At 38.1% G+C, this 13,768-nt stretch overlaps 2 protein-coding genes and 1 long non-coding RNA gene across 6 annotated transcripts in view; all 3 read left to right on the forward strand.

The window, feature by feature from the left end:
- LOC114552449 (von Willebrand factor A domain-containing protein 5A) overlaps window positions 1–4,736 on the forward strand; it is a 36,543-nt gene extending 31,807 nt beyond the window's left edge. For all 4 annotated transcript variants that reach the window (XM_028573242.1, XM_028573245.1, XM_028573247.1 and 1 more), the window contains 3 exons: window positions 3,431–3,475; window positions 3,902–4,025; window positions 4,142–4,736. In XM_028573242.1, the coding sequence (XP_028429043.1) occupies window positions 3,431–3,475; window positions 3,902–4,025; window positions 4,142–4,221 (249 nt within the window). In that variant the 3' untranslated portion in view covers window positions 4,222–4,736. The remainder of the gene's footprint in view (window positions 1–3,430; window positions 3,476–3,901; window positions 4,026–4,141) is intronic.
- On the forward strand, window positions 1,131–1,514 carry LOC114552452 (uncharacterized). Its single transcript, XR_003692174.1, has 2 exons — window positions 1,131–1,314; window positions 1,478–1,514. It is a non-coding gene; the product is annotated as an uncharacterized LOC114552452 (long non-coding RNA).
- Window positions 4,737–12,029: 7,293 nt separating the features above from the next.
- The window catches only part of rap1gap2a (RAP1 GTPase activating protein 2a), a 101,569-nt gene continuing 99,830 nt past the window's right edge, over window positions 12,030–13,768 (forward strand). Inside the window, exon 1 of the mRNA XM_028571137.1 lies at window positions 12,030–12,101. Within this exon, the coding sequence (XP_028426938.1) occupies window positions 12,061–12,101 (41 nt within the window). The 5' untranslated portion in view covers window positions 12,030–12,060. The remainder of the gene's footprint in view (window positions 12,102–13,768) is intronic.

Consider the following 13,768-nt stretch of genomic DNA (forward strand, 5'->3'; position numbering starts at 1 on the left):
GATTTGTTCATCTCTTGTTTTGACCTGTTTAGTCCTCTGTGAGTACACAACATGTGTTGAAGGTATATAGATAAGTGTTGCTTCTGGTAATCTGTTTTGAATAACATTTTTAAGATGGACCCCATTTCAGAAAGCAGGTTTAGTGAAAACTCAGAGTTTGTTAACCCTGAGATGAGGGAAACTCTGGTTTTTCTGTTTCAGAAAGAGAGGTAACTTAACCTCAGAGTCAGTTACTGTGGTAACTGAGCCTGTGAACCTAACCTGGTCGGGAGCAGGCTTTCTTCAAGAAACCTCGAGTTTCTCTCAGTCTCCTCCCTCTGACACAGCGCTCTTTCATTTCCTCATTCATTCATTCATTCAGTCTGTATCAGGCGCATTTTAGCGCAGTTTGTTATCGGCATGAATAAAATAAACTGTGTTGGTTTATTGACAATGTTAGGCAGACTATAAAACTTTTTTTTCTTAAAACATGGCATTTCCTTTTGTCTACGATCCCGTTGATGAAGAAGCTGCTTTACTTTGCAGGGTGTTATATGTCAGGAGATGATATTGAATCCCCGACATTTTAATTTTCAGACAACTTCCTATTTGAGCGGTATCGTTTTTCTTCCCAGTCTGTTATGCAGCCTATAGGCTATAAACCTTATCTGTCCTCATATCACTAACATCACCCATCTTGGGCATGCTCTACATTCCAGCAGATTATTTGTGTCACATTAATTTTTTATGAAAACGGCAGTTTTCTTTACAACATTGGTGATGCGGAGCATATTAGTAAGCCACAAAGCGCCGTCAGAAGAGTGTGACTTGCTCGGAAACGTATTTTAAACATTTTTGTAGTGTTCCCTGGACACAAACCGGTAAGAGTCATTAAAAATATGTTCCACATGATTGCAGGTGAATGAGGTAAACCCTTTGAAATAAAAGATTATGAATTATAATTCTGTTAATGATGGTGCTGCTGAGTGGGATTAGTAGGTGTAGTACTTTTTTGCCCGCAGTATTGCACCTAAATGAAATAGATTATAGGTTCAATATCATTTCACGTAGTATCATGCTCCATTCATGCTGCCATTTTATTGTGGTGGTGCATGTGCTTGAACCTACTCTGAGTTGATTTGAACCAACTAAAATCAGCTGTTCTGGAAACGAAAACTCAGAGTTTCCCATCTCAGGGTAAATCAACTCAGAGATCAGGGTTAGACTAAGAGTTTGTTAAACTTCCTTCCTGAAATGGGGCTCTGGGTTTTCTTTCTGTTTATTTGAAAGGCCCAATGGTTTTTGCTGCAATGCAATCCAACATGAGAATGACAAGTAAGTAACAAGGCATTGCAACTTTTCAACATATATTTGAATTTATTTATTTATCTCAGAATGAACACAATTCTAGCATTACATACAAATTACTGTTATTTTTTACTTCAGTCTAAACTTAAAGTGGTGTTCTTAAAAGATACTCCATTCATGTTTCTTTTAGGACGTGCATGTGCCCCAGTTGCAAAGCAGAGGATGATGTGTGACAGTAAGTAACAAGTCAAAGGCATTGTTAAACACACTGTAATTTATCACATAACTACATCTTACCTGAATACTAACAATGCATTCTCCAATAAAAATAGATTGTTTATGAGCATATCAACTTTGTAGATTTGCATTCAGACAGAATGTGAAGTGAAATTTAGAGACTGCACTCTAAATGCATAAGGTCATTTATACCTCCTTCACACCAATGACCAGAGTTATCAGACTCGTGTTCAACCCTTCTTTTGTCAATTCAAACCAAGTCAGTCAACACAGGTTGATTTCTGGTCATGACAATTCAGATACGACCAGGGTCACAACCCCGGGACCAATACATAACAATTTACTCACTAGTTGGTGAAAACGGGCGAGGGGTTTACACATCATATTCAGTGGACAGCTAACAATGTTGCATACTTAAGCCCAGCTATACTAGTGTTATGTACTTAAACTCCACATTTTATCAAAAAGAAATTATAACATTACACATTATGGCACAAATCTTTTAATATATTTTTCAGCTCCTACTACGGTAGCCCCACCTCTGTGCGTAACGTAGAGTTTTTCCTGCATGTCTCTACGACATATAACGTTAGGCAGCCAATCACCAGCCTTATTAGGTCTTGGTAAAAGCATACTGCGTGCTTATTGGCACACTGACGAGATTCACTCCTATTAATGACAAGGCACTTTTTCGATACTTGTCGGCAAAAAATTTTCCTTAGCCATCATAGAAAAAAAGCAACAAAATTGTCTAAGAAAGCAACATAATGCTGGAAAAAGTGACAAAAACATCGGAAAAACTGTAAAAACATCAGAAAAAGTGGCAAAAACATTGGAAGAAAATCCATCTTTGAACTTTGAAAAACAACTGACAAAATCTATGGCCTTATGTTTGACACGTGCTTTAAACCAATCAGTCGCTAAATACCGGATGCAATAACAGTGCCTCTGCAAAATAGCCACGGGAAGGAATTTGTTTGGTTGGAACATGTGCTCGTTCAAAAGTTGTTTAGTCGTGCAAGAGAAAACTCTGATTTAACAGACTAACTAGCCATCTCGATTTACCCCGTAGAGATCTGAGGAGCAGTTAACCATAGTGTCATATAAATAGCGAGGCTTGAACCCAAATGCAGAGTTAAGAATTTATTTAACAAAAAAAACCACAAAACGTGTCCAGAGTTTGGCAGGTAAAAACTTACAACAAACGTACTACTACAAAAGGCAAGCAGACCAGGAAACAAGACACGGAACCCAAGACGAATACATCCACCGACAAGACAAGACGACAATGATCTGACAAGAGAAAAAGACCGCAAAGACACTAAATAAACTAGGTAACAAGGTTGAAACAAGGGACAGGTGACACAAGGGCTTGGGAACAGGTGAAAGTCATCAGGGTGGGACAGACAATGGGAGAAACAAGGAGACTACAAAATAAAACAGGAAACTAAGCACGAAATAAACACAAGGAAAAGCACAGATGACAGAAAACATGAGATGTGAAACAAGAATACAGAACATAAACACAATAGAAATAAACTACAACAGAAACCCACAATCATGACACATAGTACTAATAAATCTGAGTTTACAATGCCAACACAAAGAAAGCGGAAGGTGAGGGACATCCAACTATTCTATTAGTAGAAAGTCGATCAGATGAAAACTCACAGGGAGGCCCTTGGATCAGCTTAAGTAACCTCATCTTTCTGGAAACACGTTGATGCTGAAAATTCTTTAGATACCAATAACTAAACTCAGTTTGCCCATTTCATTCTCAGAGATATGTTTCAGCTTTCACCCTTTACTATAGATCACCTCATGCTTCAATGTGAGAGTATAAGCATTCAGCACAAGCAGCCACCCAGAGACCCTTTGCTGCAGCTGGTCTCCCTCCAGAAGGCGTCTGGGAAAGACCAGCGAGGAGGTGGAAAAGCCAAAGCCTGCATTGGTGGGTTACTATTTGCTTATATCATATAACATTTATTCAATATTAAAATGTGCATCAACAAAGAACTCACTAAAAACTTCTGCAGGAGAAATATGAAAATATGAAACCAAATTGCTTCGTTAAACATGTTATTAAAGCAAATATGGATATGTAATCATGATAATAATGATAAACCTTTGTTTGACATTGTGTCTTTACTGAACACCAGTTAAAATATTTACTGCTGTGATCTGTATGAGATAAAGACGAGAGTGCGGTAATATTATCAGGGCTGCTCAGTAATATTTTAGGAGACGAGAATATAGTAAGATAGTATACATACATAATGAAGATGAACGATTGTTTAAAACCATCCCCCAATCGTCTTTGTTCTCTATGATTTTCTTTTTCTCATTTTCCTGTTCTCCTTTTGATTTGGTGAATTAGGTGAACCAAGAAGTATGGGCCACCATTCTTGCTCTGATCTGGCTTCATGGTTTCAAGATGGATGCTCAGGAAGAGTGGGAGCTTCTGGCTATGAAGGCTGTGTCATGGCTCCGTGCCCAGAATGGTAATAACCAGAATCATAAGTGTTTATCTGTTGTTTTTAACAGTGTGTGCTGGTTAAAATCAGCTGTTTGCTCACATTTACTCTGCTGCACTCACTTGTTTTGTGTTTTATTTCAGCCCCACTTGTGACAGAGTGTGTGAAAGCTGGAAATGCTCTGTTCGGTTGCAACATGCAGAAAGACGCCTTGGGACTCTGAGATTTTCATTAAAGTGGCTTCTCTTTAGGATTGGTACACAGAAGAAGATTATCTCCATCCTACAAGCTTTACATTATAAACATTGTGTGTTTGCACAGCAGAAATTAATTGATTTGAAAAATACTTTGCACTATTTTATGTGAAAAAGAGGAAGCCATATTTAATTTGCAAGATAGGCCTATTACATCTATCTAGGGTCAGACATGTAATAATTAGTTCTTTTGCTTGAAACCTTAATGTCAAGTTGTATATCAAACAGTTTTACTTGTGAAAATAAAACCTGATGATGGACCCTTTGCTGCAGCTGGTCTCCCTCCAGAAGGCGCCAACTCATCTTTCTATGAAGTGTGTGAACTATGAAAGTGTAAATGGTATGAGAACATGACAAAGGCACTACCATACACCATACATTCACCATACAAAACATTGGCTATGTTTTGATAGTTGACATAAAATGTTATGTTTTCGAAGTGACTGATTTAAACAATTAAATTTCTATGTGCAAGCAAAAAACAGTATTTTGAATTTTTTTTAAATTAATTATCCTTGTTTAATTCTGTGCTATGAGGGCGACAGGAGACCTAACCCTAACCTTAGTTTTGCCCTTTTGCAACAATCCACTGGTTGTGGCATTTCTCGGGTGGGTGTGTTATGAATATTTCACTGTACACCTCAAACTCGTTTGAAGGGATAGTTCACCCCATCAAAACGTAATATTTTTCCTCTTAGTTGTAATACTATTTATCAATCTACATTGTTTTGATGTGCCTAGTGTTGGAGATGTCTGCCTTCTCTCCAATATAATGGAACTATATGGCACTCGGCTTGTGGTCCTCAAAGTACTATTTTTCTTTCTACTAGAGTTCCTACATGAAACTGCTCTAAACCAGGTCTGTGGATTATCCTGAGTAACTGGGTTGTGATTTCTGGAAAGAGACATGTTGTTTAGTTTTTCAAATGTATTTTTTTTTTTTCGCTTTAAGCACCACAAGCTGCGTGCCATCCAATTACATTGGTCTTTCACTCCCACCTAGTGGTCCTTATGTGTAATATTATTATAAGGAAAACCCATTGAGATTAAGAATCTTTTTTTCAAGGGTGACCTGGCCAAGACAGGCAGCAGCATATATAATCACATAGTTACAGACAAGAAACACAAGAGCACAAAGTTAATAAAGCAAAAAAGCAAAGCAATGGATTTAAAAGCATTTATGGAGATTAATTCATTTAGTCTCAAGTCATTCTGCAGCGTATTCCATGCAGTGGGGACAAAGTACACAAAAGCCTTTTTTCCCTGTTCTGTGCACGCATTAGGGACAGAAAGCAAAATGATGTGAGATTGTAAGAAGTGCCAACCAGCACTTTTCCACGTGATAAGAGAACATATGTAGGGAGGTAGCACACCAAGCATTGCCTTATAAATTAAGTTATACTAATGACGGAGCCTACAAGTCGCCAGAGCAGGCCAACTCGCAGCGGTGAGTCCAAGCTTTAAAGTTGGTAATGAACCTCAAGGAAGCATGGTAGGCTGTGTCAACCAAAGACAATGAACAGCAAATCACCATAGTCCAGAACAGATAAAAAACATTAGCAGCCACAAGTCACTTTTTTACATTAAAAGAGAAACACAACTTATTTCAAAAATAAAAACCCAGCTTTAGCCTAAGCTTTTTTTATCAGGTAAAGCACATGAGGCTTAAAGGTGAGGGAGTCATCAATTACAATGCCCAGGCATTTGTAAGACGTAATCACCTGCATTTCACTACCGCTAAGAGTGACCACAGAGGGGACATTTTGGGGTCTATTTCTGGAGCCAGTAAACAACATAAGTTTGGTCTTATCTGCATTCAGAACAAGTTTTAGCTGAAGAAGGGTATTTTGGATGACAACGAAAGCATTTTTAAGAGTTGGTGCTAAGCAGTATATCACGGTATCATCAGCATAAAACCTGTAGGTTTTCCAGGATTTAAAGCTTTTAGGGTTTTTTGAACTTCCTGTATAGTGAATGGCGTGAAATGAAAAAAACTGTAGAAACTGGAATGGCTTCACAGTATGATTTCCTTCACAGCATAACTCCACAAGACAAATTTCTCGCTGTAGTTCTTCTCTGTCACAAGTTAAAAGGTCCCTTCATAGTGTCTGTAATTAACAAAATTACAAGCACGGCTGAGGTCCGAGATGAACCTGGAGCTCGGCTTCAGTCATCCAGTAGTTAAACCCATGGGAGAATACCTTTCTACAGCAAGGCCAGTTAATCACAGCACCCCTGACCCTTTTCATCTTTTACTATTTCTATTTTTCTAAATCTTCCATCTGTAGCTGTTACTGGTTATGGGGAGGGTTTTGGTCTAGCTTTTAAATGGAAAATTCTTTGAGTGCAAACTGGGTGTGTCCTGCAAATGGGCCATTCTTGACGTCGCTAGTATAGACCGAAACAGCAAACAAGATAATGTGACATTGGGCCACTATTCTTTACAGTAACACACAGCCACTCTTTCAATGCTAAACTCATTTTGTAATGTAATAATTGAAATTTTTGAATTAAGTCTTCTTTTTTCATTAAAATGTTTTGTCTTTCAGCTTGCTTTGGCAGCTATATCAGCAGCAGCTTTTATTTTTAATCCCAAAAGAGCTTCAGTCTGACTACATATCACTTTGTTCATGTTGTTTTTTATTGTAATTATGTCAGCTGTATGATAAAACAATATGTCAAGTGTTATTTGTGAAGCATTTGAACTCAAGGCAAATATCCCTCTGGGGACAATAAAGTAGGCCTATCTCCTGCTAAGTGGTCTCCATGATGTGTAAAAATTAAAACGTTGTTGTAGGACTATAGCAAACACATCGTTGGAAAGGTCTCAACCTGGAGAGGAACATATGTCAGTCTGAAGAGGATACATTACTCCTGCTTTGAAATATTGACCTCTGAACCTTGAACCCAGTCCATGTTTGAAGGCTTGTCATTTAGCAACAGAAGGTTCTACACACATAAAACCAGCTGTTATAGAAAGCTCTGGACCTCGGCTATCATGTAGATATGGTCACCAAAGTTTATCCACTGTAAGCACTGTCAAATATGGTAATAAGCTATTTTCACCTATTTAACGATTCGATTTTTAAAATCTGATGACACCAGTGTGTTCCCCATCCCAAAAAACCCCAGGGTGTATCCAAAATTATACACTGCCAACTTCTACTTATGAGAAATATACCAATATACTTTAAAACTACAACTCCCATAAGAAACGCCACAGAAGCTGTTACAAAGCTTGAGCACTTGTAGTTCTTCCTGGGTGGGTGGGGGGAGCACACAATACATGAGACAAATACATGAAACTGTATTTAATTATTATAACTATCTTTATTGTTTAACTCCTTAAATACAACGTTAGAAAAAAACATCAATATTACGAATATTATATACTTTTATCTTCGTATCCGCTGAGCGGGACGTACTACGTCACTTCCGGAGTTTTCCGCGGATTCGTTTAAACGTTATTATGGTTCATAACTTACTGGAACAAAACTGAGCAACGTGTTGTTGCTGGTGACACAATCACTGACTGTATATATGTATATCGTAATGTTCTGTATTACAGCATATATGCTGTAATATTTCACCGGTAATAAGACCGAAATAATATTATTAAAGTAAAGAAATGAATACAATGATAACATCTAAATAAATGTTGATAGATGCAGCATTATAGTTTAAAAAATATAAATCAACAAAAAAGCAATCCAGCTTACCTGGCCGAAATAGACCGAAATAATAACATAAAAAGAAATACATATAAACCATGATAATATCTCGTGAATAATGTTGATTAAAACAGCGGTTATTGGGCTAAAAATACCAATAATAACTGTCACAGATTTCGAGTTAAGGGGCGGGGGGCGTGTTTTTTTCTTTTGTCGATATCCGACGGTGAGGGAATAACATGAATGGTTATCTGACGGACCCCCTCGTCGAAAAATAACGTCAAGGGTACCCCTATTTCGTTGAAACTTGACGCCAGGGTCCTTGACCATGCGTTATACATTTGACGAGTAGGGAGTGAGACTGTGTTGAATCCAAAGTCCTTTTTTTGAGCAAAAATGTATTCCTAAAGTGTATCTGAAGCCATATAAGGTTGATATCTTTTTAGTACAAAACACTGTCCAGGGAAAGATGAAGATTTATACTAAAATTACTGCAATTTTGTAATAATGAGATAATTCTAACACTTTTAAGTTTAGATAACTTTTGAATGTATATTTGCTCCGGAAAAAGGACTGGATTTTGTCTCACATCACTTGCATTAAAATTGCAAAAGTATAAGATCTCTTAATGTCCAGTATGGACAGCAAAAAAAATTTGATTCATGTTAAACCTATCCTTTAACCTGATTACAGTCAGAAAATCCTGTAACAGACCTTTGACTGACTCTTTCAATCATACCTCTCACCCACTGTTTTCTGTCAGTGACAAGATATATTGCTTGCCTTTTAGATGCATAATTCACAACAGTGTTCTGTCTGAGAAAAACGAAGATACATTTTTTATTATCTATTTAAAATATTTCTCTATGAATATGCTGTATATACACAGATATTATGACTCTGGAAAAGCCTTGTTTTTATAAAAAATTCTGAATCAGTGTCTATATATTTATGCTGTTATTCACAAAGTCAATCCATTTTTGATCATCTTTGAAACATCTGAGAACACACAATACCAGTATTTTTTTTTTTACATTATTTATAAACATACAGCAGGTGTTAAAGTGCTCATGCTATGCTAATTTCTCAGGTTCATAATTGTATTTAGAGGTTCTATCAGAATAGGTTTACATGGTTTAATTTTCAAAAAATACATATTTTCATTGTACTGCACATTGCTGCAGCTCCTCTTTTCACCCTGTGTGTTGAGCTCTCTGTTTTAGCTACCGAGTGAGGCATCACACTTCTGCTTCAATAGAGCAGTTTGTGTGTTTTCTGTTGGGGATGGTGTTTTCTGTTGGGGATGGTAAGTGCCTTTCGGGTGGACTTTTTCACTTTGTAAACCTATAACGTGCACAAAAAAAGATATAAAAACAATAAAGGAAAGGGAAAAAGCCAAAAAGCATAATATGAGAAAAATGGAAAGCTATTGAGACCAATTGATAATCAATATCTAAACAAAGGGGAGAGTCAACTTAGTATCAATATTACATTCTCAAGGTTGTTAATAGTTGTATATAATAATGTATTATAATAAGACATGCAGAGGAATACTTAAATGTTGTACTTAAGTAAAAGTAGCAATAATACAGTGTAAACATACTCTGTTAAAAGTAAAAGTCATGCTTTAAAACTTCTCAAGTAAAAGCACAAAAGTATTAGCGTTAGAAGTTAAAGTATTCATGCAGAATGTCTTATTTCAGAAAAATGTAAATTATATTGTGTGATTATAATTTTAAGTGGTTTAATGTTGAAGCTGGTAAAGGTGGAGCTGCTTAACATACAGCTAGGTAGCTGCGTCCAGCCAGTGTTTGTCATTGGTGGAGCAGGCAGTAGTCTCTCTGTGGTGTCACAGCTTGGAAGAGGCAGTGCTCAGTCTGCTGGAGTCTGTTCCTGCCAACACAAAGTCAACACCACCGAATCTAGAGCAGCTACTAGCACAGTTACTGCTGCCTAACTTTTGTAACAGGATGGATATGAAATCCTACAGATATAATAGGAAGGAACTATAAGCTCTGGCTTACCATCAGCTCACACCCTGACAAAGGCTCAGAGAGTTTGCCTTTTACTGAAGCTCACAAAGACAAATTTAAGCCTGTGGGGGACTTGTTACTGGCAGACAGCATGCAACAGTTATACCTGCTGTCACCAACGTCAACCAAGGCTCCTCCAATTTAGATTTTATAAATCCTCCTCTTAACTACACAAGTTATGGTTTATTTGGATGTTTGTCATCCTCAAAGTGAGGTTTAGTACTCTGTATTCAGAAAGTTTGACCAAATGGAGCATGTTGTGTGTTCAACTCATTAGAGCTGTATTTAAAATAACTTAAGACGGCATGTTTCTGACGTCTAAAGAGGACTACAAATAGCAAACCGCTTCACTATTCATAGTGTTAGCGTGTCTCTATTTGCATCAGTGATACAGTGTCAGTTACAGTAGCTCATTACAGCCAATCTTATCCAAACCTTTGGCAGACCTCCAACCAACACTTTCTGAACTGGTTTCCAAGGCAACCCCAACCTGCAGGACCAATTAGAATTGACAAAGGATACCCGAGCACTAAACTGCCTGGAGATTGTAGGGAAAGAAGACACCTCTTCATCCATCCTCAAAACAAACACAACAAATGAAAGGACGATGCTCTGATCTGTCGGTCTGTCGGTCTGTGTTTGTGTGTGTGTGTGTGTGTGTGTGTGTGTGTGTGTCTGCCATTGGTGGTGGTGGTGGTGGTGTGTGTGTGTGTGGGGGGGGGGTGAGATACATAGACAGAGGCTCAGTTGTGTCTGCATTAAGGGGGCAAGATGTAATTAAACCTGCCATCTTGTCTTCTCTTCCTGTGTTTCTCTCTCTAAGACTGCTGTGGGTCTGTGTGTTGTTCAAGTCACAGGCAGGATACCAGATCAATAACAAATAGTTTAGAGTGTTTTCTTTATGGCCATCATTGGACCAGTGTGGCCTCTGAGCAGCACATCAATCACATACTGTGTGTGTTTGTGTGTGTGTGTGTGGGTGGGTGATTGATCTGATATCCTTTGTACTTCAATGGGGATCTACTTTATTGAATAACAGACACCAATGGTCCCATAGTGTTTGGTGGTTATTGTGTGTATGCGTGTGTCAGTGATGGGAGTTGAAACGTGTGTCAAAAATCAAAATCAGTGACCTTTACGGTAAAACCTTTTAGCACACTTCTGTGAGGCGAGAGCAGGGTTTTATTCATTGTAATAGTCATACAGAGGCAAAAACACACTCACTACATGTTGTAGTGCACTACATCATAATTTGATTTTGCCTATATTATTGATATAAATATACTGTAAATGGCAAATGGACATATATAAATGTCTAGCTAGAAAACAGAGAAACATATAATCCCTGAACTATGAATATAAAGTTTATTCTTTTAAACAAATAGCACAAATGGACAAGAAAGCTGTCAGAACACATTTTGTTTGTGGATACCAACTTTTGAATTCTCTGAAGATTATCCAAAGGCAGAGCACAGCATGTGCTTTTTTTTAGAGTGTTCTGTAGGTTTTATTGTGATGATTTCTTTAGGTCAAATATTCATCTTAAAAATAGTTCAATCTGGATTTTGAAATTTAATTTGTTTACAGCATATAAAGTCAGACTATGTATCAGTATTCGACCTGTGCGATGCTGCTGTCGCTACTAATGATAAACTGAGAGCTCATTTTGCCCCGGGTCATCGTCCTTGGAACTTTTCAGTGACCTCTCTCCTTATTAATATCCTTTTCTAGTGACTATCCCCTATGATCTTTAAGTCTGTCATTTCTGCCTTTGCAAAAAAAAAGAATTCAGCCTGATTTTCTCTTTCAGCTTTCTTGTACTCCAAAGGATTTTAGGCGTAGCCCTCTCCATGGTAACACCATCTTCTATTCTTACACACACACACACACACACACACACACACACACACACACACACATTTTCTTGCTGTCTCTCATCTCGTAATTCTGTCCTACCCTGCGCTTTATCGCTGTACCCTCCCCCTATATGCACTCCCTCTCCAGCTACCCCCTCTCTCCTCTCCTCTATCAAACACATACACTCAACCTCTCCTGCTCTGGCAGCTGGTCTTCTGCTAATGCTGCACCATCCCCTGACTGCGAGATGTTCACCCCAGCTTGTAAAGGATCTGCAGGGGAGCCGAGGTAAGACTTTCATAACCGTTCCCTCTGAAGCTGTTGGCTGCTAACTGAAAATGGGAAAGGCGTGAGTGTGTGTGTGTGTGTGTGTGTGTGTGTGTGTGTGTGTTTTGCTGATTTGTGTGACAACTCTCCAGCTGGAGTTGCAGGTTAAGTAAAACACTTGTTATCGTGAGCTGCATACACACACATAATCAAGTGAAGAGTTAATCTATTTGTTCTTTGACCTTTCTGCATTGTCTCAAACTTGAGAAAAATGTTGCTCTGTGTGAGTATGTATTTGTGTTGTGTGTAGAGTAAACGTGTGTGCATAAGTCTCCTTGTACATACTGTGAGAGAGCCAGTGGAAGCCTGGTGGCATGCAAATTATCTTTCGAGTAATGCTGCAACGGTGCTGCAATGTCTGGTTATGGTGCTATATTTTTGGATGGTTTATGGCACCATTTTGTGTTCATATGTGTGTATGCGTTTGACTGTGGAAAGGACGATGAGTGGGGGGCATGAAGTTAGGTTTCTGCATATGGGAGTGGGTGGATAGGAACAGTGTTTCTATATATTTTCATAAATTAAACTCAAAATACTGTGTTCATGCCACAGGAGGAAATTCAAGGAAAGCAACAGATATTTTATAATTCTAGGACATAAAAATAAGAATATTTCTTAATTTGTATTATTTGTAGTTGTAGTTTTGTCATGAGAAGAAGAATATGTGAATAATATGTGAAATGTGAATGTTCTGAATTGTGTGTGAGCCAAAGGGTAAATTTCTTTATGCATGCATGAACATTCTAGCAATTGTGTGTGCCACTGCCAGTGGGTCTTCATTCATGTTTATGTGCATATACATGTCCAGTACATGGTGAGTGTGTGTAATATGTGCAAGCAAAAGTCCCCCTGAGCAAACATGCTCCCTCTGAATGCAGAACAGAGGGAGATGTTGTTTGATTTACAGTATGAGTCTGTTTCTCCAGAGGAAGCAGTGTGTGTGTGGTAATAATGGACATTAAACATCTTTCAAGACATCTAGCAAGAGATGAAGGTTTTAATTAAGTCATTTACAGCAAAGGAATGCAAAGATCTACTTGTATCATCTGAAAAACAGATGAGGTACATGTGATACACCTCAATTATTAAAGCTTTAGTGCAAAACTTTTTCATATTAATAAATGTCCGTTAGACTCAAGCCATTTCCAAAATGAGTTGCTACAAAGCTAATTAAGACTATCAGCTCCACAAAACTCTCTCTCTATTATATGTATGGCTATGTTCAGAAGATTGTGACGTCCAGTGACTTTCCTGCGAAGATAATTACCTCATCTGAAAAGTCCATTATGTTTTTTAATCCTCCGTGTCCTCCTTGGCTACTGGCAACTGCATGGAGGAGGGGTGGGGGCGCATGTGCGGTCAAGGAAGGCTTTTATCATGTGTACGCGCCAACAGTGTTTTTGTCATTACTTAGAATTCCTCATGGGGGCGACAGAAACTATGCACTAGCTTTAATGCAGAAAATTATTATATTTCATTCTCTGTTCTGGACTGACTTTATAGTAAGACTGTAATTTTGGAAGAATAACATTCTCCCTCCTACAAATGAAAATATTAATCTTTAGGCCGCCGGCTCGAATCCGACCCGTGTACCTTTGCTTTTAGTGCATGTCATTCCCCCTCTCTCT

Source organism: Perca flavescens, chromosome 3 (assembly GCF_004354835.1).
Source record: "Perca flavescens isolate YP-PL-M2 chromosome 3, PFLA_1.0, whole genome shotgun sequence".
Classification (NCBI taxonomy): Eukaryota; Metazoa; Chordata; class Actinopteri; order Perciformes; family Percidae; genus Perca; species Perca flavescens.